The sequence below is a fragment of the Marmota marmota genome, unplaced genomic scaffold (genome assembly GCF_001458135.2).
Source record: "Marmota marmota marmota unplaced genomic scaffold, marMar, whole genome shotgun sequence".
Taxonomy (NCBI): Eukaryota; Metazoa; Chordata; class Mammalia; order Rodentia; family Sciuridae; genus Marmota; species Marmota marmota.
Window position 1 is genome coordinate 52,249,737 of NW_025999842.1, and position 27,527 is coordinate 52,277,263.

Genomic DNA, 27,527 nt, shown 5'->3' on the forward strand with positions numbered 1-27,527 from the left:
GGTGTGATGGACATTGATCTAGATGCTGGGGAACAACAGTGAATTAGACAGAAAGCCTCTACCTTGATGAAAGGAGGGAGACCCAAGAGGAGGTATCTTTCAAATATTGCCCTTATTGAAGTATATTGTGAGGTTTAATGAATTATACCAAAGCAGAATATAACTATTAGCAAAATGTGCACTATTTCATTTTCCCTTTTAGCTTATAAAATCTGTCAGTCATGCCTTCAAGATATTGGATTTTCCAGCTCTGGTGTGGGGTTGCCATTAATTGCCAGTAGAATTTACAGAAATCTCCATTTTAAAGCCAAATCCATGTCTCAGAGCTGTCCATATGGAAATGGTCAACATGATTTGACCAGTAATAGTTTTTTGATTGTCTATGGGAACATCTGGATCTTTGACCTCACAAGTAGTTATACAACAGGCCCTTATCCCTGTGGAAAAGTGTTTGTTCCTTTGTGGCTCAGAGGCCCTGTGTTTGCATGTTGGGCTTGATGTTCTGGAAGTCATTTTCTCTAGCACTGGGGTTATTTAATTCCAAGGACTGGTTTGAATTTCTTTTAAAGCTATAAGTGTATAGGATTACATTTAATTGTTGGTTTATGTACAGGAGCATTGCTGCACTGAGCTACGAGGAGCACATTATAATACTCCTTTGTCCTGAGTAAATATTCATTCAGTTGCAGGCTGGATGAAGTCCCATGAATCTCTGAATCATGATGTCTTTACAAAGGTTTGGAACTATTGTTATTACCTATTAAGCTTTTGCTGTCTGCAGGGTCTTATAAAGTTGCTTGAAAATTGCAGTGTAAATCAGGAAAACCAACATCTAAAGCTTGTGCTTTTCAACCAGATGGCTGAAGCTTAGCAATTCTGAGTACATATTTGTTGGCAACGCAATGGGTAAGATAGAAACGCTGGTTCCAAGTGCTCACTGTGTCAGTGTTCCAGGGGTGGCAGCAACAGGGCTAGAGTGTTACTGCACATAGTGTGGGGGCAGGGCAGGAATGTAGAGTTCTGTACTTGTTCAAATCTCTTTCTGAAGGTGACAGTTGAGCAAGGGAATGACTTCCTGGAACTGCAACCCTCTCTCCCAGAGTTTCTATGGAGGAGATGCCCTTCAAAGGGTTAGGGAAGGACTTTTGCTCCAGAGCCCTACTTCCTCCATCTGCTAGTTTCCAAGGACTTGATCATCCCTTTCAGTGCATCCTCAGCCTTAACCCTGTGCGTGATTCAGAAGGCCCTGGTCTTCATAATTTATCCATGCTTGGTTTGAAAATTTGACAAGTTGCATTCTCATATCTGTGATCTACTCCTTGTAAAATCCGTATGGATTGTACGAAATGTACAGAAATATGCTTGTGAACACCCTGCTTGAGGCAAACCTGTTCTGGTGGTACACTGAACTTTGTTGATTCTCACAACTATGAGCAGTAGGGATAAGAGGGATGGTGTCAGCAAGCTCCATAATGAGGCAGTGCCCCACTTGGCAGAAGCTTTTTCCCACTTAAGGATATGTCAAGAGTGACGGAGAGCAACCTGAGCCAGCAAACGTGGCTACCGTCAGCACTCCCAGCTCAAAAACCTTCTGAACACTTTTGGCATCTCTACTGCCTGGAACATGTGACCTGTGACCTGCAGTGACTTTTTTTTCCAGATCCACGGCCTACAGAATCTAAGCCTATGTCTGGTCATGAAATGGAGTCCAAAAGGCCCTTCGTGACCTGGCCCCTGCCATCTTTCCCAGCCTCAAGTGTCTCCACTCCCTGATTCCCCTGATTATCTGCATCCCATCCCCCATTGCCATTCTAAATTCCCTTCGTCTTCTCAATCACCTCTAGACGTTTGCACCTACTGTTTGTGGTAACCATAATAAACACCTTCACAGCTTATCTAGTGCTTCAACTCCTCTGAGATTTGCTTAATATTAGTTCTCATCTCCTCTGCCAAACAGAATACATTATTCAGAAACCTTTTCATGCCCACCAGGATGTGGCTAGTTTGTGTAATCACCTATAAGGACCCCCTTTCCCAAATCCACTTGGGTTTTTTCCCTTTCCTCAACACCAAGGATAAGGATGCATTGGGAAGGGTTACCATCTCCATCCAGACCTTTGGCTTTGTGGGTTACCCTCTGAATGACCAGTGTTCTCCATCTCAGGCAGAGAACTTTTTTCTCCTCTTAATGCCCTATGACTCACATGGAAGAATGTGCTTTCTATCCTGTACAGAGGATCGCCAAATGGCCAAATCCTACTTCCGCCGCCTTCCTTCCACAAAACCACATACATACCAGGCCACACTATGGGTTTTAGAGCACGTAAGATGTTTTCATATGTACTGCATTATTTGGTAGAGGAGAGAGCATTGTTACTCCCTCAGCTCTGTGATGAAATTCAAAAAGATAAAATGTGCCAATGATTGCACAACTAGTAAGAGACAGGCTTGGGATTTGAACCTCAATATGCTAATTTTTTTTTCTACTGTGTATACCAATCTGTCCCCCTTCCATACTACTTCCTGTTTTCTGCAACAATAAGGGACTATATATACTTCACCTTTCATAATTCACTATAATGTCTATTAAATGTTTATGGCTTTAGTTACTTGCTTTCATAGAAGTAGCCATCTCTCTCTCTCTGAAAAGTAGCTGTAGCTAGTTGTCAACCCTTGAGACTCTGAGATGATAAAGAAAAGATGAAATGGTATTGCAAAATTCTCACACAATTTTTGCAGTATTTATCCAGATCTCTGGCATATGTATTTATATATATATTATAGAAAAATTCTCAGAGTCCATACCAGAATTCTTCCCAATGTGCTTGGACCCAGTGCCTGCCCAGTTCCTATAACTGAGTGTACTGGAAAGAGATTCAAAAATAGTCCATGCCAATCATCTTTACAAGTACAGTTTTAGCTGGAATCATGCTTGCCCAGAGGCTATAATCATTGTTTTGCATAGTGAAAACTGCAGGGTTTTGTTTTTTTTTAAGTTTTAGGTGAATACAATATCATTTTTTTTTTAATGTGGTGCTGGGGATCTAACCCAGTGCCTCATACATGCTAGGCGCGTACTGTACCACTTGAGCCACAACCCCAGCCCCGCAAAATGCAGTTTTTGATGTGCATCTTCATGTGTGCATTGGAAGTCAAGACCGACACAACAACTATACTTGCCTACCTGCCATCTGACCCCAGGATGTTCCTTATGGGGATCAAACAGAAGGTAGCAATACAGCCTTCCTAGTACCCTCTACTGTCCAGGGCTGGAATGACAGAAAACAGCTCTGCATTCCCAATGTTTGCTTAATAACTTAAAAAAAAAAAAAAAAAAAAAAAAGTACTCTTGGGCTGAAACCAGGTTTTCCAAGTTTTGGTTCGTAATAAGTAGTTTTTAAACGTTTAAAAATAGGGGTATGTAATAAAATGCTGAGAGACTCTCTGGAGATTGCTGCTGCTGGCACTTCTCTAATAGAAAGCATACGCCATTGAGCTAACATTTTGTTCCTTGACTGAAGAAGAAAACAAAGCTGTTAAAAGCTGGTAGGCTCATTTTCCAATAGCAATAGCATTAATATCTTTCAAGTCACTCCTAACCATAGCTAATTAGAGGTTTATGAGGGATGGCCCTTCCTGAAGGGTTACCCCAGGTTATGCAGCCCGCAGAATTGCTGTTGACTGTTGGCAACAATGGATTTGTTAAGAATTTCTGCTCAGCCTGAGGTGATTATCTTTTTTTTTTTCTTTTGCTGGTGTGTCTCTTATTTTGACTGGCTGAGGTTGGATTGGACCATGAGACCAGGATTCTAAGGCAGTGCCAGGTTGATGCTGGGGATCTGCACTGACAGATTGTTGAAAACTTATTAGTCTGACGTTTTAACAGCCTGCAAAAGGATGGAAATCTGCTCTTTAACTGGAAAAGCTTAGGAAGGAAAACATGAGCTCGACTGAAATCTGCCCCTGTTCCAAATCTGCCGTCCTCTGGCACCGGAGTGCTGAGGGCTGCCACAGTGTTTAGAGATTAAGGCCTGACTATGCCACCCACGCAGTAGACAGGCCTGCGTAAAATAGTGTGGACTTGGGCCACTGTAAAGAAGGAGACCCTGAAAATGCATCCTCCAGGAGCAGGGAAACTGTGATGCACTCAACTCTAGGTGCTAATGGCTTCAGCAGTAGCAGAAGTCAGCCTCACATGAAGTTCCTGTTGGATGGCTGGGGAATTCATTTTGGTCATCATTCTATGAACTAATTCAAAAAGGTGGGGAGGATAAGTTGCACTTCAGGCTCAGTACCCTCTTTGAATAAGAAATTGACAAGAAAAGATGTCAGGCAAGACTGTTGAGAGATATCTGGTGCCATTAAAGTTATTTGTTACAATGCAAAGAGTTCATTAAACATCCTTGCTCTTCAAAAGCAAACCAGCCCTCTATAGCTCAGACCAGAAATATTTTTAAATGGCTATTGGCCCTTACTCTTTTCCAATCTCATCTGTTTGCTTCTGTCCTTGGCAACTATTTGTGTGATCCTGACAGGGCTTTGTGCAGGCAGCTTCTTCTACATGGATGAGCCCTCTGTTCTGCCAGCCAACTGTCTCCTGTCCTTCAGAACCAGGCCTAGAGTTATCTATCTTTGGAAGCCTTTAGCAATGTCCCCTGGCATTGTCCAGTGCCCACCATTGAAAGTGCCCTTAGTTTTCCATGTTGACTTAAGACTAGGTTATAAACCTCCTTGGAGGACATAATCTAGCCTGAATTTCACACAAATGGTACAGTGCCTGTACACACACAGCACTCAATAATGCCATTTGTACAGTTGATAGACATTAACGGGTTTCCACACTTTTAGGCTCTGCTAGACTTTAAGAAGCCCTGTCTCAACAGAAGCTGTATTTTTATGCTCTATAGACCTAAGCCATTTTCTCTCTAGGCCTATCTTCTAAGAGTCAGGTTTTGGTTAGTACCATTCAGTTCTCTGCTTGGAGAAACTGCAAGATAGGAAGAGATTCATTTTTGTAATGTTTTCCTCCATGTCAAATTCCATCCCTTTATCACCCAATTGCAGCTACACATGATGTGGCCACATCAATGGCAGCACTTATTGGTGTATAAACGTAAGTGCACAGGGAAAAAATTTTATGCTCATTCTAATATATCCCACAGAGTTACAATAAGAAATTTGTTATTCATTTAAGCATTGTGCTCATTAAGTATTAGTCATTGTCCTAGACATTTAGAAATATGAAAGTGAGCAAATAAAACAGAGAGCATACAAGCATTTGCCTGTTTTACTCATGTAATATTTGGCAAACTTGCAGAAGAATCAATATTCTTAGAGTTGGGATTAAAATGAGAGTGAAGGCAGCCTGTGCTGGATCTTTGCCTTCTGTTTTATTTTTTATTTTTTTAAATATTTTTTAGTTGTAAAAGGACACAATATCTTCATTTATTTATTTTTATGTGGTACTGAGGTTCAAACCCAGTGCTGTGTGCATGCAAGGCTATAACCCCAGCCCTGCCTTTTTTCTATTGTCTTTGTTGATGCAGAGACAGATGAGATGCATTTCACTTTCCACTGAAGTCGTACAACTTCCCAAAGTTCTGACCATGGTAACTGCTTTTTCAGTTCAGGAAACTGGTTTGATGTGTTGTTTTTTTTTTCCCGAAATTATATATTTCTTTTTCCAAAATGATATACATTTTTTCCAAAATGAGTGTAGTTTAGTCCTATATCATGGTCCTTTTTATTTTGTTTTGTTTTAATGGACTATCAAGCACAGTTCTGAAGATGTTGAATTTTTCTACATTTCTGCAATAGCATTCAATATTCAACAAAGAGCCTTGTGCACCAATAGCTTTCTAATTCTTGGATCACTGCCATGTGCTGTGTTCTTAAAGTTAACAATTCACTGATGCCTCCTGGTTCTCTTCTTTCCCAATTGTGGTTCCACCAGCCTAGCAAGCTCACATCTTGGTGAGCCAATTTTGCAGAGCTGAACAGAGTCATTTATGGAGGACCAGTCTATAGCCTGATCCTCCAGTACTTTTATAAGGACCTAATTTCCTTTATTAAATTCTTTTCTGCTAAAGAAGAAGAAAAAGAACAACAACAACTAAAAATTTGAGTAGGAAATCAAATAGTCATAACCAATTAATTATTTTCTGGTAAGAGTTAACATTACCTTCTTGCAAAACACTGTATGGTCTCAGCTGGTTGGAGCCAACCCTCAAGGAACAAGGATTTCTTTTTCTTTTTTTTTTTTTTTAATTATCATCATTATTATTTTTAGTTGTAGATAGACACAATACCTTTATCTTTTTTATTTATTTTTATGTGGTGCCAAGGATTGAATCCAGTGCCTCGTAAGTGCAAGGCACTTAGGCACTCTGCCACTGAGCCACAGTCCCAGCCTAGGAACAAGGATTTCCTTCTATCCTGGATTTTATCTGTTTGCAGATGTTTTCTCCCTTCCAAAAGTATCAAGACAATTTCTGTAAAAACATTAGTTGCTGGAGGTCAGCTGAGACCTATACATTCAAGTGATAACAAGTATGCAGAAAAATGAAAAGATGTATGAAAGCTTATTTGAATCAGGAAAAACATTAATTGGTTTAAGAAAGCGAGGAGCAGTGAAAGCTAAACAATAAAATCAAAATGTGAGCTTTTTACTCTTTTAATAACTTCTTTTGAGTATGTAATACTATTATCAATATTTGGATACGATTATATCAGACAATTTTTTTCCTTAGCAGGATAAAATTTTAAGACTTATGTGTGAGTTTTAAAATTACTCCTGATATCAATTTTCACAACTAAATTTGTGATTAAAATAATGAAAAAACATAGTTCAATCAAGAGAAACATACTTTATTGTATTGTCCTGAAATATATGATTGCATCAGGCTAATTAACGTGCATTACATGTATATTTACTATTTTTGTAAGTACACAACTTTCATGAATTATAATATACTGTGATTACTCTAGTCATCATGGTGTACAAGAGATCTCTTGGATTTATTCTTCCTGTCTAACTGAAATTTTGTACCTTTTGACCAACAATTCCCTAGTACCCCTCTCCTTCAGTCCCTGGTAACCACCATTCTATTTTCTGCTCCTAAAAATTCAATTTTTTTTTAGATTATACCTATAAGTAAGTTCATATGGTATTTGTTTTTCTGTGCCTGGCTTATTTTATATAACATAATGCTCTCCAAGATCATCCATGATGTCACAAATGTCCTTCTTCTGACTGAGTAATATTCTACTATGTGTATATGCCACATTTTGTTTATCCATCCAAACTTCAATTGACACTTAGGTTGATTTCTAAATAACAGATGCAAAATTTAATAACATTCAATATTTTTTCTTGAATAAAGGTCAAATTTTGAATTTGATAAAGAAAATTCTTAATAAGTAAGAAATAGCAAACAACTTGTGAAATACTCTGACTTCTAAAATTAAGGGTTTTTTTTCATTTTTATTCCTAAATCATGATGGGAATTAAAATTGAATTTTCATGGATGAACTAAATTTATTAATTCTTATTTTTACAGTACAACCCCCTCACAATTATTTAAACTAGGTCATTCTCATTCATAATGGATTAAAAACCAAGTTGACAATGATCCTATGACATAGATAATATTACCCCCTATCATAAATAAGAAAGCAGGTTGGGCACAACTAAATAAATTGCCCATGATAATACAGTATATAAGAGGAGGTAGAAACAGGATTTAAAATTAGGTCAGTCTAATCTAAAGCATGAGCTCTTACAGGTGCAACCCTTACAAACAAAAGCTGTTAATGGATGAGAGAAGGAGACATCAATAGAGATAATCTAGTTGGCCAAGACAATGAGGAGACCCAAAGTAGCCAATATTGGGATTTTTGTATTTTGGTAAAGTATGGAGTAACCTGTCAGCCTTTATCTTCTCATTAATTGGAGGAGACGATTCTATAGTGAGTGGTACCCTCTGTGCCTAAGTTGTCTACTATGAAAAGAGTATAATTAGAGTATGAGACAGTAGGTGTACAAATGGTAGATGTACAGAACAATGCTTAGTCCATAGTGTACACTCAACAAATGTGAGCTAGTTCACAGATATTTAGTATACCTAGTCCACAAAGAGTTATCAGGAACCTGGAATGTATAAAGCACCAGGTTTACAACAATGAGACATATTAAGAACATTAATGAACAGGATTTGGTTCTTCATGGTCTATGGGGGAATCAGCATTACACATGAGTTCATAAGCATGGTATCCTATGGGCTTCAGAAGGAGCGCATGCATCAGGAGGATTTCTCTGATGCTAGCAAGGCTCCAATCCTTTGGATGAGAATTTCAATAACAATTTCCTATTATCTGGGGGCAATGTTCACTGGGAGAGTTGGACAGGAACAAGGTGAGTTGATATCAGTATTTCAGGCACAGAAGACAAAGCAAAGTTGGAGTCCCTAAGGAGAGGTGGGATCCTGAGAATTAGGAAGAGTCCTGACAAGCAGAACCAAGTACAAAGTCAGAGTTACTCAGCAGCAGGTTGCTGGAATGGGAAGTCCCAATGAGCATAACCAGAGCATTGAAGAGGAGGGTTGTAGCACCCCAGAATCCAGCAGGACACAAGACCTTCCCCACGGCAGAGCCTGCAGTTTTCTGAGACTTGGACCCTGTGGCTTAGCTTAATTAATCTCCAAAACTGGGTCATCACCCTGGGTTTCACAGCAGGAAGAAGCCTGGCAGCAAAGGCCCAGTAAACACAGCCATCAATGAGAAAAAGCACTGGAAAGAATCCTGAGAACAATCAGATTCCCCTCTGGGCATTGCTTTAAAATCTCTTACCATCATCAGGTAATGTTATAAACCAGGGCAATTAAAGACCTTGTTAAAGGTGTTTCAGCCATTTCCCAGACCACCAGGGAGACAAGTTGAGGAAGAGGTCTGATTGCCTTGTCCTCACTGGAAGGGACACAGTACCTGCTTTGCTGCCTGGCGATGAGCCTGTCTAGTCAGTGAACCCAGGCAGGCCATGACTCTTATGGAATGCATGCCTCATAGAAGTTTCAGAAACCCCTCCTAGCTATGTTCATGGCCAGGGAAGACATAAACAAGGCTGCCCTTGGCCTATAGTAGCCATGGGAAGTTATGCAACATCCACCTGTTACTTGCAGGAAGGCCCTGCGAGTAAAGAAGGAAAGCTCTTCCGTGGAAGCTTGGATGTGGACTTCGTCACTAACAAAGGGCAAGAAAACACTCCCAAGTTATTTCCTTGTAGAATCCAGAATATAGATCGGTAGAGCTTCCTGGGACTTTGTTCTGCCAAGAAGTGGAAAACATTTTCAAAACCTCTGACCTTTTATTTAAAAATAATTATTAACTCTTTCAGGTCATTAAAATACCACTTTGAAAAGCAGGTGATGCAGAAAATAGATCCTAGCTATTTATAAGGGTTTAACCTCTCCCCAAACACAAACAAAACAGGAACAAACAGGGGATTAGACTCCACGGGTCATTAATCCTCACATTTGCTCCTTGACCTGACTTGATGGCACATATCTACAGCCCATGTTACTTACAAAGAAATGAAGCATGAAGAGATTAAGTGGCATGATAAATATCACGTGAGGTCAGCACAGTAGCTGGGAAGAAAGCTCACGATACTGAGTCTCCATTAGAATTCAGTGCCCTCTTAACCTTCCGCAGAACCAAGCCTCCCTCCTCCACAGCCCATCCTCTTGGCTCACCAAAGTAGCTTACCTCCTTTTTATATCTCTGAGCCATTTATTCATCTCTTTGTGCACAATGTAGGTCATCCCAAAAGATGGGTTGATTTGAAAATAATGACTTCATCCTTTTCCCTGTTTGTACCGGAGGATCCCATAATTAGGTGTGAAGAACATGAGGAATTATACCCTTTTAAATCACTTTATCTTATAATATATTAAGTACAGATACAATAAAGATTGATGGGAGTGGAATCAACCAAGTTGTGAAAGGTGGAAATGAGAGGAGAATGTTGCAGGTAGCAGGCTCTCAGTTTCCTAAGGGCAAAGGAAGTAAGTGGTAAGAAGAGTTATTGGAGGAGACAGTCCATCCAATCTTCTGCCAATGGCCTCCCAGGGAGACAGGTACAGGGATACATGTATAAAACAGCCATTTTTAGATTTGTATTTAGTATTGCGCTTTGTGGAAATTCTTCTTGTTAAATATTTCAAGCATAGAAAAAAAGTGTAAGAAATAATTTCAGTTTTCAAATAATTATAGAAAAAATTGATAATCCCTGTGTGACCTTTAACATTTCATTTCTCTAGATCTCTTCCTCCCAACCTGTACTTGATGTTTCTCTTTTTATTTATTGAATTTTTTATGCTTTTTCTATAAGTTAATATGTCCATAAACAATATATAAATGTTTTTAGACATTTTCAACTGCATAAACGTTTTTGATTAACATTATAATTTTATATGACTTAAACATTGTTTTATGTGATTAGAAAAATATATGTATTTTATGATTTGAATATTCTGCAATTTTTTAATTATATATATATATGTTATATATTAGATGTTTTAGAGCATCTATAGCTTTAATCCACTTTACCTATCATGTAATCCTCTAATTATGACTGACATTTATCTGTTTTTTACCAGAGCATTTTAGTTGCATTTGAAAATTTCTCTAACTTTGTTATATTTTCGCCAATTTTTTCCAAAGTGGTTGTCATTTTATACTCCAACCCAGACTCTACATTTCTGAAAACATTTGTTAATGCCAGACTTCTAAATTTAGTCAACTCAATGAGTTCAAAACAAATTACATATAATTTGCTTATTCCTGATTATTGGTATAAATATATTTTCTATGTTTATTGGCCATCCAGATTTCTTTTTCCATGCATTGCTTGTTCATGCCCTTTACCCATTTTTTCTCTCAGATTATTTGTTATATTCTTATTGATTTGGTGGATTTATTTATATATTCAGGTTCTAACCATTTGCCAATTTCATTTATCACACAAATTCTCCAATAACTGATTGTATCTGTAGACTCTGTCTTCTTAAAAAGTTTTAAAAAGTGAGTTAAAACTGTAATAGATATGAAAATTGATATTTCTATGAGTCTGTGGGTTCAAGAAAAGCATTATAAATGCCACTTCATGTCTTTATCTCTGCCCCACACCAAGTTCAGAGAGTTAAGTGTCAGGCACACAGCTTAGTTTAGAATAATGTAGGTGCTAAGGATTAAACTTGAGGATGATTAGACTCAGGTTAATGGGCCTTATATTGCCTATGTTACACTGATATAGAAACTAAGTGCATCTCAAGCCATGACTTCTCATGGGAGCACACAGGCAGGGACCAGGGGCATGCAGGAACAATCTATCCCAAATTACCTTTCAGATATTTTACTATCGGCAAAATCTCTGTTTATGCATAAGTCCCCAGACTCAATTAACTACGAAAACGAGAATAGAATAACATCATAATATTTTCATATTTCATGAATATATTGCCTTGGGAATCCTGATGATGACATCTTAAAATTTTAACTGCAGCTATCCTTCTATTTCAGAGGTGTGGCGAAATCTTGTTTGAGAACCCTGACCAGAATGCCAAATGTGTTTGCATGCTAGGTAAGAAGGCTTCTCATTTTACATACATGAAATATGATGATGTCCTGTGGAGTCATTGCTGCTCTGCTGCCTTGGTGACTATCTCTTGCTGCATTTTAGGGAGAATTAAATGTTCACTTGGGAGTTTATAAGAAGCTCTAACACATATGTGGAGTATCTGACAGTGAGAAAGATTAGGGTTTTAAAAATTGTCAGAAAGTCTGGGGTCATGCTTCTGAGTCTTTTGAGATTTATCTTGGATCATCAGCACAGCTTACAATTGAATGCTTTGTATTAAAGAAACCATAATCAAAAGGCAAGGAGAATCACATTGTAGTTCTTAACCAGAGATGTTAGGATAGATAAGTAGCCATTAAGTATTTATAACAAACTATATAACTTCCTTACTTATGAGGCTTGGGAGAAATACATACTTGAACTAATCTGAAGTCAGTGCAGCAATTACCCACAATGTGTTTATAACAAAATAGCAATGATATCATGAATAATCATTTGTTCTTTTTAAAAATTTGTTTCAATTAGTTATATATCATTTGTTTTTATGGGACGATATCATCAATACCTTTTATTAACTCATTTAATATGCACTGTTCTGTTAGGAAATGGACTTGGTATTATTTTCCACACTTTATAGATTAGAAAATAATTATAAAGAATCTAAATGAAACTCTTAAATCATGACAACAAAGTTTCTAAACTATAAAATCTATAAAATTTTATGTGTAGTATATAGATCTTATTTGAGCCACTAAAATACATCCAATGAACTTTATATTAATTGTTGTAATAGAACAAAACAGTAACAAGAATAACAAAAAAAATCCTTAAAATTCTATTTTACTTGTCCATTCTTACCTTAAACCATATTTGTAAACAAAGAACAAAGTGATTCATTGTAACTTCTTTCATTTTCTCTAGTCACTTCATATCTTGGCAACCTGGATTATCAAGAAGAAAAAGTAGAGAGCAAGATACAGTCAGGGGAAAATCATGATAGTTTATCATTCAAAATAATCACATATCAAATAATCAAAGTTGCTATTGTAACTTTAAAAAACAAATAGCAGCCAGCCCATTTTTTTTTTATTTTTTGGATCTTTCTTATTTTCTTGTACTTTTGTTTCAAACTTCTCTGTTGCGGTTCATATGTGTTTTTATTTTAGTAAAGATGGTGGCTACATAGTAATGCTTCCATTGAAGAAATGAACATTTTATTGGAAACACGCAAACAATGAATATAGCACAACATCAACAAACCCATTTAAATATCCAATGTTCTTTTCTCTTAACTGTGAAATGTCTCAAAAATGCTAATATTTCAGGATCCTAGATAGACAGACAGAGATAGATAGATAGATAGATAGATAAATAGATAGATAGATAGATAGATAGATAGATAGATAGATAGATGATAAAGATGGGATGGGAACAGAAAAGAATTTCTTTGTTCAGCTACATGTTCCATCCTTGGATTTGGGAATTGTCTTACTACCACATTAGATCTATTCATCAGTTTTCACAAAAACAAAGTGAGATTGATGCTATTGATAGCCTCATTTCACAAATAAAAAAATTGTAGCAAATGGTCTGAGACTATAGGTACCTTCATGCTACTAAAATATTATTTGATTGTAGCTTTCACCTGATCTATGCATCTAAATTAATTTTTAATTAATGATGACTTTAAGGGCATGAACACATCATCAATTTTGACTGCATTTTCCTTGATGAGTTAATAGTTAGAAAAAGGACAGAAACAGACCTTTCAGGACCTGTCACCTGGATCTCACTTAAATTAAGACCCATCATCTTTTGTTCCGGCTAGATTATATGATATGGCTTATATAGTTTCCAGAAGGAATAATTGACTGTCAAAGTATCCCTAATCATTCTGCTTACACAAAATTTTAAAGTTTGGAATATACTATATAAATCAGTCATGTTACTACTACTGTCGTAACAACTGCAATTAATTGTGCTCTTAGTGTGGCAGGTGAAATCCATCCTAAGAATCTTAAATAATTATGTCATTAATTCTAGGTGAAATAAAATATAGATATTCTTGGCAAGATGTCTTAAACTGGCATTGGCTATTAACCTTGTAGATTTCATTATTTCATTTAGATTCCTAGTTTATTAGTGTTCTAGAACTAAATAATGTAAAGTAACCATAAGAATGAAAGTTTTAAATAATTGTAGGACACATAGTAAAATTGAATTTGCATTTTTGACTTTAAATAGCATCTTTTTACTATCAATAACATGATATTGAGTGTTTGAAGACATTATGCCTACTGACCTTGAATTTCTCACATAATGAAAGCTGTGCTTGTATCTAAGAGGAATTAGACACTTTGTACTTTTCTTTTTAAGAGGAAACTTTTAATTCAAACATTTATAAAGTATTTTGAAATCTTAAATGAAGGAATGCTAAAATAAAATTGTTATGGCTATCAATTACACATGAATGAGTTGTTAGCATGCATTCTCCCAAGGGCTTCCCTCGCACAACAATATGGTATAACGTGTTAAGAAGTAGAGTTGAATAGTTTATTCACTTAAAAAAAAACAAGAGAAATTTGAGTTATAAATATTTGTCACTAAAACCTAGACTACATCTTATATTTCTTTAATAAATAATATGTAATATATATTCTTTATTTATGATGCATTATATATAATATGTTATATGTTACATATCATATATCATATATTAACACAAAAAAATCTGTTCTTCACATCTGTAGTATTAATTCATGTGCTGCTTCCTTTAAGGAGAATGTGTGCTATTGCTTATGACTTCCTGTAGCATTTCTTGAGAAAACTCTTTATCTCCAACAGCAAAGCATCTAATATTTTAAGGGACTACTAGTGTTACGAGTATTGACAATCAGGAATGTGCTTTGTATTTGCAGGTTACTTTATAACATTTTAATGAGTACATCAAAATTTCTTTCTTTAATTTTTACAATTCTTATTACACATATATAGCACATTTTTTCATATCTCTGGTTGTATACAAAGTATATTCACACCAATTTGTGTCTTTATACATGTACTTTGGATAATAATGTCCATCACATTCCACCATCATTTCTAACCCCATGCCCCCTCCCATCCCCTCCCACCCCTCTGCCCTATCTAGAGTTCATCTTTTCCTCCCATGAATCTCCTCCCTACTCCACCATGAATCGGCCTCCTTATATCAGAAAACATTCAGCATTTGTTTTGGGGGGGATTGGCTAACTTCACTTAGCATTATCTTCTCTAACTACATCCATTAACCTGCAAGTACCATGATTTTATTCTCTTTTATTGCTAAATAATATTTTTTGTGTATATATGCCACATTTTTTTTACATTCATCTATTGAAGGGCACCTAGGTTGGTTCCACAGTTTAGCTATTGTGAATTGTGCCGCTATAAACATTGATGTGGCTGTGTCTCTGTAATATGCTCTTTTTAAGTCCTTTGGGTATAGACTGAGGAGAGGGATAGCTGGGTCAAATGGTAGTTCCATTCCCAGTTTTCCAAGAAATCTCCATACTGATTTCCATATTGGCTGTACCAATTTGCAGTCCCACAGCAATGTATGAGTGTACCTTTTTTCCTTCACCAACACTTACTATTGTTTGTATTCATAAGAGCTGCCATGATGACTGGAGTGAGATGAAATCTTAGAGTGGTTTAGATTTTCATTTCTCTAATTGTAGTGATGATGAACATTTTTTCATATATTTGTTGATTTATTGTATATCATCTTCTGAGAAGTGTCTATTCATGTCCTTGGCCCATTTATTGATTGGGATATTCGGGTTTTTTTTGGTGCTTAGCTTTTTGAGTTCTTTATATACATTAGAGATTAGTGCTCTATCTGATGTGTGAGGGGTAAAGATTTGTTCCCAAGATGTAGGCTCTCTATTCACCACAGAATGTTTCTTTTGCTGAAAAGAAACTTTTTAGTTTGAGTCCATCCCATTTATTGATTCTTGGTTTTAATTCTTGCACCAAAGGAGTCTTATTAAGGAAGTTGGGGCATGATGGAGAGTAGAGCCGACATTTTCTTCTATTAGACGCTGGGTCTCTGGTTGTATTCCTAGGTCCTTGATCCATTTTGAGTTGAGTTTTGTGCATGGTGAGAGATAGGGGTTTAATTTTATTTTGTTGCATATGAATTTCCAGTCTTTCCATTTGTTGAAGAGGCTATCTTTTCTCCAATGCATGTTTTTTGTGCCTTTTTCTAATATAAGATAATTATAATTTTGTGGGTTAGTCTCTGTGTCCTCTATTCTGTACCATTGGTCTACCAGTCTGTTTTGATGCCAATACCATGCTGTTTTTGTTACTATTGCTCTGTAGTATAGTTTAAGATTAGGTATAGTGATGCTACCTGCTTCACTCTTCCTGCTAAGGATTGCTTTAGCTACTCTGGGTCTCTTATTTATCCAGATGAATTTCATGACTGCTTTTTCTATTTCTATGAAGAATGTCATTGGAATTTTGATTGGAATTGCATTAAATCTCAATAGTGCTTTTGGTAATGTGGTCATTTTGACAATATTAATTCTGCCTATCCAAGAGCAAGGTAGATCTTTTCATCTCCCAAGGTCTTCTTTGATTTCTTTCTTTAGTGTTCTGTGATTTTCATTATATAGATATTTCACCTCTTTTGTTAAGTTGATTCCCAAGGTGTTTTTTTTTTTTTTGAGGCTATTGTAAATGGGATAGTTTTTCTCATTTCCCTTTCAGAGGATTTGTCACTGATAAACAGAAATGCTTTTGATTTATGGGTGTTCATTTTGTATCCTGCTACTTTGATGAATTCATTTACTAGTTCTAGAAGTTTTCTGGTGGAACTTTTAGGGTCTTCTAGGTGTAGAATCATATCATCAGCAAATAGTGTCAACTTGAGTTCTTTTTTTTTTCTATGTGTATCCCTTTAATTTCTTTCATCTGTCTAATTGCTCTGGCCAGTTTTCAAGAACTATGTTAAATAGAAGTAGTAAAAGAGGGCATCCATCCCTGCCTTGTTCTAGATTTAGAGGGAATGCTTTCAATTTTTCTACATTTAGAATGATATTCGCCTGGGGCTTAGCATAGGTAGCTTTTACGATGTTGAGATATGTTCTTGTTATCCCTAGTTTTTCTACTGTTTGGAACATAAAGAGGTGCTGTATTTTGTCGAATGATTTTTCTGCATCCATTGAGATGATCATATGGTTCTTATCTTTAAGTCTATTGATGTGATGAATTATATTTATTGATTTCCATATGTTGAACCAACCTTGCATCCCTGGGATGAATCCCACTTGATCATGGTGAATGATCTTTTTGATATGCTTTTGTGTTTGATTTGCCAGAACTTTACTGAGAATTTTTGCATTGATGTTCATTAGAGATATTGGTCTGAAGTTTTCTTTTTTGATGTGTCTTTGCCTGGTTTTGGAATCAGAGTGATATTGGCCTCATAGAATGAGTTTGGAAGTGCTCCCTCTTTTTCTATTTCCTGAAATAAATTAAAGAGTATTGGTATTAGTTCTTCTTTAAAGGTCTTGTAGAACTCAGCTGTTTATTCATCTGGTCCTGGGCTTTTCTTGGTTGGTAGGCTTCTGATAGCATCTTCTATTTCCTTTCTTGAAATTGATCTGTTTAAGTTGTGTATATCATCTTGATTCAATTTGGGCAAATCACATAACTCTAGAAATTTACTAATGCCTTCGATATTTTCTATTTTATTGGAGTACAAGTTTTCAAAATAATTTCTAATTATCTTCTCTATTTCTGTAGTGTCTGTTGTGATATTTCCTTTTTCATCATGACTGTCAATAATTTGAGTTTTCTCTCCTCTTAATTAGCATGACTAAGGATCTGTCAATTTTATTTAGTTTTTCAAAGAACCAACTTTTTGTTTTGTCAATTTTTTCAGTTGTTTCTTTTGTTTCAATTTTATTGATTTCAGCTCTCATTTTAATTATTTCCAGTCTTCTACTGCGTTTGCTGTAGATTTGTTCTTCTTTTTCTAGGGCTTTGAGCTGTAATGTTAAGTCATTTATATGTTGACTTTTTTTCTTTTAAGGAATGGACTCCATGCAATAAACTTTCCTTTTAAAACTGCCTTCATAGTGTCTCAGAGATTTTGATATGTTCTATCTGTGTTCTCATTCACCTATTAAAATTTTTTAATCTCCTCCTTGATGTCATCTGCAACCCATTATTCATTCAGTAGCATATTATTTAGTCTCCAGGTGTTGGAGTAGTTTTTATTTCTTATTTTACCATTTATTTCTAATTTCATTCCATTATGGTCTGATAAAATTCAGGGTTGTGTCTCTACTTTTTTATGTTCACTCAGAGTTGCTTTGTGGCATAATATGTGGTCTATTTTAGGGAAGGATCTATCTGCTGCTGAGAAGAAAGCGTATTCACTCATTGAAGGATGAAATATTCTATATATGTCAGTTAAGTCTAAGTTATTGATTGTATTCTCAAGTTCTATAGTTTCTTTGTTTAGCTTTTTTTTTTTTTTTTGAAGATCTACCTAGTGGTGAAAGAGGTGTATTAAATTCACCCAAAATTATTGTGTCATAGTCTATTTGACTCTTGAACTTGAGAAGAGTTTGCTTGATGAACATAGATGCTCCATTGTTTGGGGCATATATATTTATAATTGTTATGTCTTGTTGGTATATGGCTCCCTTAAGCAGTATGTAGTGTCCTTCTTTATCCCTTTTGATTAACTTTAGCTTAAAGTCTACTTTATTTGATATGAGGATGGAAACACATGCTTGCTTCCACAGTCTATGTGAGTGGTATGATTTTTCCCAACCTTTCACCTTCAGTCTGTGGATGTCTTTTCCTATGAGATGAGTCTATTGGAAGCAACATATTTTTGTTTTTTTTTAAATCCAGTCTGCTAGTCTATGTCTTTTGATTGGTGAGTTTAGGCCATTAACATTCAAGGTTATTATTGAGACATGATTTGTATTCCTAGCCATTTTGCTATTTAACTTGACTTGTTTTCTCCTCTGATTATTTTTTTTTCTTTAGTGTAATACCTCCCTCTGCTGATATTCAATATTGTTTTTTTTTATTTCATTCCCTCTTCATGGAATATTTTGCCAAGGATGTTCTGTAGTGCAGTCTTTTTAGTTGTAATGTAAATTTTTTTAACTTTTGTTTATCATGGCAGATTTTTATTTCATCATCAAATCTAAAGCTTATTTTTGCTGGATATAAGATTCTTGGTTGGCATCCATTTTTTTTTTCAGAGCTTGTATATGTTATTCCATGATCTCCTGGCTTTGAGGTTCTGGGTTGGAAAATCTGCTGAAATACAAATTGGTCTCCCCCTATCTGTGATCTGATTCCTCTCTCTTGCTGCTTTTAAGATTCTGTTCTTATTCTGTATGCTAGGAATACATATGCCTTGGTGTAGATCTGTTGTAATTTTGTGCATTTGGTGTCCTGTAAGCCTCTTGTATTTGATTTTCCAATTCATTCTTCATGCTTAGGAAATTTTCTGATATTATCTCATTGACGTGATTGTGCATTCCTTTGGTTTGAAACTCTGTGCCTTTCTCTATCCCAATAACTCTTAGATTGGGTCTCTTGATGCTGTCTCATAATTCTTGGATATTCTGTTTTCTTACTATCTTCGCTGTGTGGTCAATTTTATTTTCCATATTGTATACTTTGTCTTTAATATCTGACATTATTTCTTCCAAGAAATCTAGTATGTTGGTTTTGCTTTCTATTGAGTTTTTTATTTGGTTTATTGTTTCCTTCATTTCAAGGATTCCTGACTGGGTTTTTTTCAGTCTCTCCTTCTTGAAGTCATCTTTTGCTAACTGTATTTGCTCTCTTATCTCTTTGTTGGAGTGATCAATTTCTGCCTGTATTTGCTCATTTAGGTCATTCTTTAATTCACAGATCATTTTAATTATGAACCTTCTGAACTCCTTCTCTGACATTTCATCAACTTCACTGTCCATGGGTTCTATCATTGTAGCATCCTGGTTTGTTTGGGGCACTTTCCTACTGGTGTCCCTCAATGTATGCTATTGCAACTAAAGGTAGTAGTGGCAATAGCTGAGGTAACTTGAGATAATAGTGGAGGTGCCCCAAGATGGATGCAATGTCTTACAGAGATGGGGCTGAAAGGGTGAGCCTTACATTGTCTTTGGGATGCCTGCTCTGAGATGCAGCTGCTTCTAGGCCCTGTCTTTGGTCAAAAAGGTAGGGACTACTGCATGGAGAAGGCTATGGTGGTGTCTGCAGTGTCCCAAGATACAAGTGAGTTAGGCTTGGGCTCATTGGTTGGGGGTGTGGCGAACTTGGACCTACCCTGGGCCTGGATCCTGAGTATGTCGGTATGGGTATATCTGGGCCGGGCCTGAACTCCTATATTGAATCTCTGATGGGGATCAATCTGAGACAGCCACATCTATAAATTGTCAAACTCTTGACTCAGCTTCCCTAGGTTCCCCATCTTTGGCCCCCATCCTCACTCCTGGATTGAGGTGCTCCAAGCTGTGGTTTCATCACAGTTAAGTGGAATATAGATGCAGGTGACTAGCCAGGGACACATTTGCAATTCTTTTTTCTCCACTGCTGAGTCCTCAGTTCATTCTGAAAAATAATTTTTATGCTTTGAGTTGTCTACCTCACAACTTGCATGAATAAGCCATCCTCACTGAAAATTATGCTTTCTGGCTCATTACCTTAAATGATGCATAAGTGTAAAATTCATCTTAAGTTACTCCAAAGCATTGAATTGAATGCAATTTTAAATGGGAGCAAATTACTCTCATAGATGGTTCTTGCAGGGTATAATTTCTAGCTTCAGGAGAATAGTTTGTGTTGGATACAAAGTTGAATAAGGTGTACAAAAGAGCTGGCTGCACTGAGCATTAGCTGTTTATTCCTTACATGACCAACATGATTCTGCAACATGTACACTCAAAAAGATGAGAAATTATATCCATCTATGTATGATATATCAAAGTGCATACATGCATTCTACTGTCATGTATAACTAATTAAGACAAATTAAAAATTTAAAAAATTAGGCAGAGAGGGTAAATGTGGATGATCAAGTGAAGCACCAAATTAAAATGAGTTGTTACTTTCTTCTTTTCTTCAGGCTTAGGTCAATGAGTTCAGAATTCCCATCTCCTCATTTCCATTTCCCTTGTTATAATTAGCCACAGTATTTCTCTCAAATTCTAATTGGCCTCAGATGTTTATATATAATTATATCAAAGGGTATACAACTGTGAGACCAAGACTTGTACCTTTATTAGGTACAATATGCTAAAGGAAAAAGGTCATAAACAAAAAAAAATCTCTTACTGTATAATTAATTCATGAAATATGTTGAGTTACTAAAAAAATTGCTTCTCAAAAGCATAAAGAAATCTGTTGGGTGAAAAGAGCCAAAAGTATTTAAAGAAATGATGTTAAAATGATTAATGTTGATTCATTTCTTGGTTCATTTTTTTAACCTTGCTCTGGGAAACAATACTCTTGGAAAAATAAACTTTGGGAAAAAGAATTCCAGATCAGACCCGGTGCTTCTTTCTACTCCCACTTTCCCTTTATCCTTAGAGTGAGATTCTTTCAAACAGAAAGCCTTAATTTGTAATGGGTGACTCAGTTTTTCCATCTTCTTTATCGAGGTTTGATGTTTTTTATTTGGAATATTCTATTGCTCTGCTGTTGCTTCATGCTGATAAGTATCATGGGCATTTGAATATACAGAAGGAACTTACCTACCTGCATGGTTCAGAAGGGGGTGTCCATAAGTCTGCTTTCTGGTTGAAGTTTATTATAAATCACTGAAATAGATTGGTAATTTTCAGCACCATACAATACCATAAAATCAACAGTTTATTAAAACACCATAAGGATGGAGAGTTTTGCTTTTTAATACCTGATCTGAAAAATTTTACTCTTAGAATTTGTTCCCTCTCTTTAGGATCCCCTTTATAGTTTTCCTTAAAAAATGGAAATTTAAAACATCTGTCCCTTCTAACTCTGGGGTTTTTTTCAATGATAGAATGAGCTGTTTTGTGAGGAGATGCCTATTATGACACCTGCCCTGAATATCATTCATCCAACAGTTGATTGATGAATAAATGATAAGCAATTGAAAACTTAAAAACTGATAACAAACTAGCAAAAAATAAATTATTGATTGATGGCATTGATAGTGTTTTGAACAGCTGAAACATTCTACAAATATGAAGGCAATTTTTTAAAATGTTAAATATGTTCTTCAAAATTATGTGGTCCCTCAAAAGCAGAACTATTCACACATTCAATATTCATTAACCAAATGTACACCAAAGCACCTTCTATCTTTGAGGTAGTGTGCTGGGCACTACGAGTCTAAAGACCAATGGGACACAGATTCTACTCTCAGTGGGTTTCTAGTCCAGATAGACAGATTAAAGTCTTGGACTCTGATATATGCAGCATGAGCCCAACAGTGACAAGTATTGCAAGAGAAATAAAGATACAGTGTTTTGGAACTTCAAATGATGGAGACAGTGTAAACTGCTAGGATGTAAAAGCTCATGAGTTTCAACGTGAAAGCCAAGCAAGCAGTTGCATTCTAGGCTACACAAGACCCCTCTCAAATCCCAGATACAGGAGACTTGGGAGGGGGATGAGAAAATAAGTATTTTGATCACAAGGAGGATGAAATGATACATTGAAAAGGAATTTTTAATTTTTGTGATGCACAATAATTATGCAGAATAGTGGGTTTTATTGTGGTATATTTACACACACACATAATGTAACTTAATTTTATTCCTCAGTACTTCCCCTTTCCTTCCCTTCCTTCCTTCCCCTGGGTACCATCCTCTACTCTGTCTTCCTTGTATTTCCCCCCTTTTTTCTCTCTCTAGCTTCCACATATGAGAGAAAACATACAACTCTTGACTTCCTGTCTGGCTTATTTTACTTACCATGATGTTCTCCAGTTCCATCCATTTTCCTACAAATGAAACTCCATTGCGTATATATACCACCATTTCTTTATCCATTCACCTGTTAACAGACACCTAAGCTGGTTCCATAATTTGGCTATTGTAAATTGTGTTACTATAAACATGGGTATGCATGTATCACTGCAGCATGATGAATTTATTCTTTTGGATAAATAACAAGGAGTGGTATAGCTGGATCTATTGTGGTTCCATTCCTAGTCTTTCGAGGAACCGTCATACTGATTTCCATAGTGGCTATAATAATTTACATTCCACAGACAATGCATAAGAGTTCCATTTCTCCATATCCTTGCTAGCATTTATTTTTTGTATTCTTGGTGACTGCCCTTCTAATTGGAGTAAGATGAAATCTCAGTGTAATTTTGATTGATATTTCCTTGATGGTTAAAGATGTTGGACATTTTTTCATATAATTGTTGCCTATTTGTGCTGCTTCTTTGGGGAAGTATTTGTTTCGTTTATTTGCCAATTTATTTATTGGGTTATTTGGGGGTGGGTGTTGTTTTTTGTTTTGTTTTTTAATTCTTTATATATTCTGGATATTAATCCTTTGTCAGAAGAATAGCTGGAAAATATTTTCTCCCGTTCTGTAAGTTTTCCTTTCACATCTTAATTGTTTCCTTTGATGTGCAGAAGCTTTTTAAACATTTATAAACTCTTGGTATTATTTCTTGAGCTTTAGGGATCCTATTGAGAAAGTCATTGCCAGTGCCTATATGTTAGGGTGTTGATCCTATGTTTTCTTCTGAGAGTTGCAAAGTTTCTGGTCTTATTCCTAGGTCTTTGATTCATTTGGGGTTGGTTTTTGTGCAGGGTGAGAGATAGAGATTCAGGTTCAGTCTTCTGCGTAGGGAGAACCAGTTTTCCCAGCACCATTTGTTAAAAAGGCTGTCTGATCTTCTCTTATTTCAACATATATTTTTGGTGCTTTTTCAAGGATCAGATAGATAACTGCAGATGTATGGGTTTGTCTTTGTGTCTTCTATTCTGTTCCATTTGTCTATGTGTCTGTTTTTATACTAGTATCAATCATGCTGGTTTTGTTACTATGACTCTATAGAATAATTTGAAATCAGGAATATAAACAGCTTGACTATTATCATTGGTTCTAAAAAAGACAGGAGCTCAGGATAAAAGAGAGTTCTGTTCTCTTGTATTTAGTTAGTTAGAAAGCATTCTTTAATATAATTATAGAGTATTTCTTCTGGGTAGTATTAATACAGTCACTCACCAGATATATATGTAAAATTGAGTAATTTTAACCTAATATATATATTTGGTCTAATGACCTGAGTTCTAGATTTGGTTTATTTAAATAGGTGTTAAAATCTATCTTTTCCTATTGATATCATGTATCATAATATCTTATTTAAGAGGTAAGATCAAAACAACAAATACTATTAGAAATAATTTCTTTTACAGAAAAATTATAAATAGTCTTCATAGGTCATTTAACTCTGCAAAAAAGACAATAAAATGAACCTGGATATTTCTAAGAGAAATCAGTGGGAACATAATCCCCATCACTCCCTGGGGCCCTGCTTTGTTTCACTTTTCATTACACATTTCACCAGATGACAAATTTCTTTCATATTGGTTGACTGTTGTTAGTCACTGTCTCCCAACCTCACCCACAACACACTTATGCACTTAGAATATAATCATCATGAAAGTAGGGGCTTAAGTTTTATTCTGCACTGAGTATCCAGCCTCTGAAACTTTCAGCTGCTTATCCCTGTAGGAACTCAGTATTTGCTGATGCATTTGAAAGAACAGAATCATCATCTGTAGGGCGTCACTCACATGGGTCAAAGACAGGTTTGGCAGTCAAAACCCCCCTGCTAGCATGGCCAAAGCCATGGGTCTGTTCCTGTGTGAACTAATTGTCAATTTATCAAACATATTACTTTATGTTCCTGCATGAGAAATATGTAGTTCTCTACAAATAGGCAGTTGGAACCTATCCTAAAAGTGAAAATATTAGCAAATATTTGTTGAGCACCACTGTGTGCCCAGCTCTCTGCTAGGGGTACTCTGATAGTTAATATACTAATAAGCAAGGCAGGATTCTTATTGCCACAGAATATTTTCTTGAGCAGGTGGAACATTGTGTTGAGAAAACAGAAGAACCATTATTTTGTTTTCTCTATGTTTATAGAAATACACAGAAAATTATTTCACCCTGAGATTTGTGGTTGAAAGACTTTCCACATAAGCCTATTGCCTTTTAAAAAAATTATATTTGAAAGTCAATATCACTTTGCATAAGGAAATAAGTTTCCTGGGTTTACAGTTGCTGTCTGTGGCATGTCGCTGCATTTCCACAGCAACAGGACACCACACTTTTGAATGCAGCTGGGAGCCAGGGCTCGGAGAAGAGCTAGCTGCAGAATAACAACACAAGCAAAACAAACTGTCTGAACTAATGTTGTCAAACCCCAAGGTGATAGAAGTGTTGGTGTGGTATTTTATTCACTTCATTTTCTGTCTGCAGATTGAGAAAATGTCATTCAATGAGACCTGTCACCCTTCACACAAACCTGTAATTTCAGTAACGTGTTCAATCAACAGACATTTATAGGAACATACTGTGCATCGACATAGGGATGCAAAGACACTAAAGTTCTCACTTCTGTCCTCAAGACTCCCAGTATGGTGGAACATGAACAACACAATGGCATCATAGCATAACAATCCATAAGAATGGGCCTAAGTTCTAAGGAAAGTTAATATATCAATTTTCTGATGAGGAGAAAATTGGAATAGTGCCTGAAAAGGCCTCACACAAGAGGTGATAAGGAGTGGAATGCTAAGGAGAACAGCACCCAGCCCCAGGGGGTTGGTATACTGAGCCCTCTGGGAAACCTGTCAGCATTTCTAGGCAGGAAAAGCAGGATGTACAGACAACTTAATGTGGCCAATTGGGGAAACTATAAGATGGTCACAATGTCTGGAGAATAGAATAAGAAAACAGAGATAGGCTGAGTATGGAGAGGAAGATAGGAGAGAGTATGAAAACCCTTATAACAGGACAAAAAAAAATGTTTAAGGATGTTCAAGTAGAATAGCTACAAGGTGAGACTAAAGCTTTGTACAGGTCATCTGGTGAGAGTAGGGGATATCCAGGAGGGCAGGAGTGGAGACACCAGTTTAGGTAATAATAGCAAAATATAAAGGTGAGAAATGGTAAGTCCTGCCGGCCCAGAGACAGTGTCAGGGAGGACAGGAGGAGTGAGATACAGGAGACTGTGAGAAGCTGATGGAACCTTTGGATGGACTGAATGTTGGAAATGTTATTAAATAGATAGAGATGCTTACCTTCTACCCTACCATGGAGAGTACACAGGAATTGAATTTGCCGTGTTGGAGGTGATAATAAGTTGAATTTTAGAAACAGTAGATTTGAGGCACTCAGGAAACTCTTGGGTGTAGGAGTGAGTTTGGAGCTAAGAGTCAGTGGTGACAAGGAGCAGCATGATGCAAACCACAGAGTACTTGGAATTGTCACCTTGAAGAGTCTGGCAGGCCCCAGAGAATCCTCAATAAGTAGGAGATTCAGAATGAATGGACAGAGAGGCAGTGAACATCAAGAGAGAATGGAATCACAGCCATTTTGGCCAAGAGAAGAGAATTCCAAAATTAGGGGCATGATGACGATGTAAAATTCTGTACAGTTCAAGTGAAACGGAAGCTCAAAGGTGAACTTGGCAACCTGAAGGTGACATCAGCAAGAGCATAAAACAGAAGGACCAAGGGTGGGGAGGAGTTGAACAGCAGAGAGCTGAGGGGAGCTCCCTCTGTCCAGAGGTTTGTCTGAGAAAGGAAGAAAGTGATAGATAGGGCAGTGCCTATGGAGATCTGAGGTGAGGAAGGGCTGCAGCAGATGGGGAAGGCTGGACACTGTTTTGATGCTGAGAAGTGAGAGTAGAGGAAGTGGCTAAGTTTTCTAAAGACAAAGGGAGTAACTGTGACCCTGGTACTGAGAGAAGGTAGTGATAATGGAGGAGGAAGAATGAAAACAGAGGCGTGTCCTCTTGGGTCGGGGTGGGCAGAGACTGCGGAAGCTACATCTAATCACTTTCCTTTTGAAAAAGAAAGCATTATGTTCTGAGAAGAGTAAGAAAAGATGGCTTTAATTTAAAAGCAATGTTATATAAAATGAGAAAGAACTAACTAAGAATGTAATATGAAAACATGTAATATATGTATATGGTTTCTAATATCAGCTAGGTCCTTAAAACTGCTTCAATTAATAAATATTTATTTACTTATTATAAAATAATGTTATATATTGTATAGTATTATAAATATATTTTATTATTATATTATATATTCATATTATATATATTGAAGCAGTTCTAAGGACCTGAGGTTAGAAACCATGAATCAATATATCAAGGCTCATTCTTTAAAATTAAAAATACAGAAAATCCAAGCTATTTGTATTTCCCAACACAATTCAGAGAAATAACTGCTCTCTGTTTAGAAAGACCCTCCCCTTCTCTTTGCTCCTTAACTGCCTTCTTCTTCTCCTTCTCCTTCTCCTTGACGTCCTCCTCCCTCACGGGCTGGTGAAGATAACCTGCCTGGAGATGCTCCTCACCCTAACTCACAAATTCCTCTCCTCCATAACTGCAAATACTGAATTTCTTCTCCATTTCCCCATCCAGACAGCACATTTTCAGGGAGTCTCTATCTTATTTATCTTTTATCTCGGCAGAGAGCTGAGGGGAGCTCCCTTGTCCAGAGGTTTGTCTGAGAAAGGAAGGCAGGTGATAGGGCAGTGCCTATGGAAGTCTGAGGTGAGGAAGGGCTTCAGCAGATGGTGAAGGCTGGACATTGTTCAGCAATGCACCCAGCATTGACCTACCACT

General features: G+C 36.5%; 1 protein-coding gene across 1 annotated transcript in view; it reads left to right on the plus strand.

Moving 5' to 3' along the window:
• The window catches only part of Pde7b (phosphodiesterase 7B), a 304,672-nt gene that overhangs the window by 80,910 nt on the left and 196,235 nt on the right, over window positions 1–27,527 (plus strand). The window contains exon 2 of the mRNA XM_048798732.1: window positions 11,578–11,638. Within this exon, the coding sequence (XP_048654689.1) occupies window positions 11,578–11,638 (61 nt within the window). The remainder of the gene's footprint in view (window positions 1–11,577; window positions 11,639–27,527) is intronic.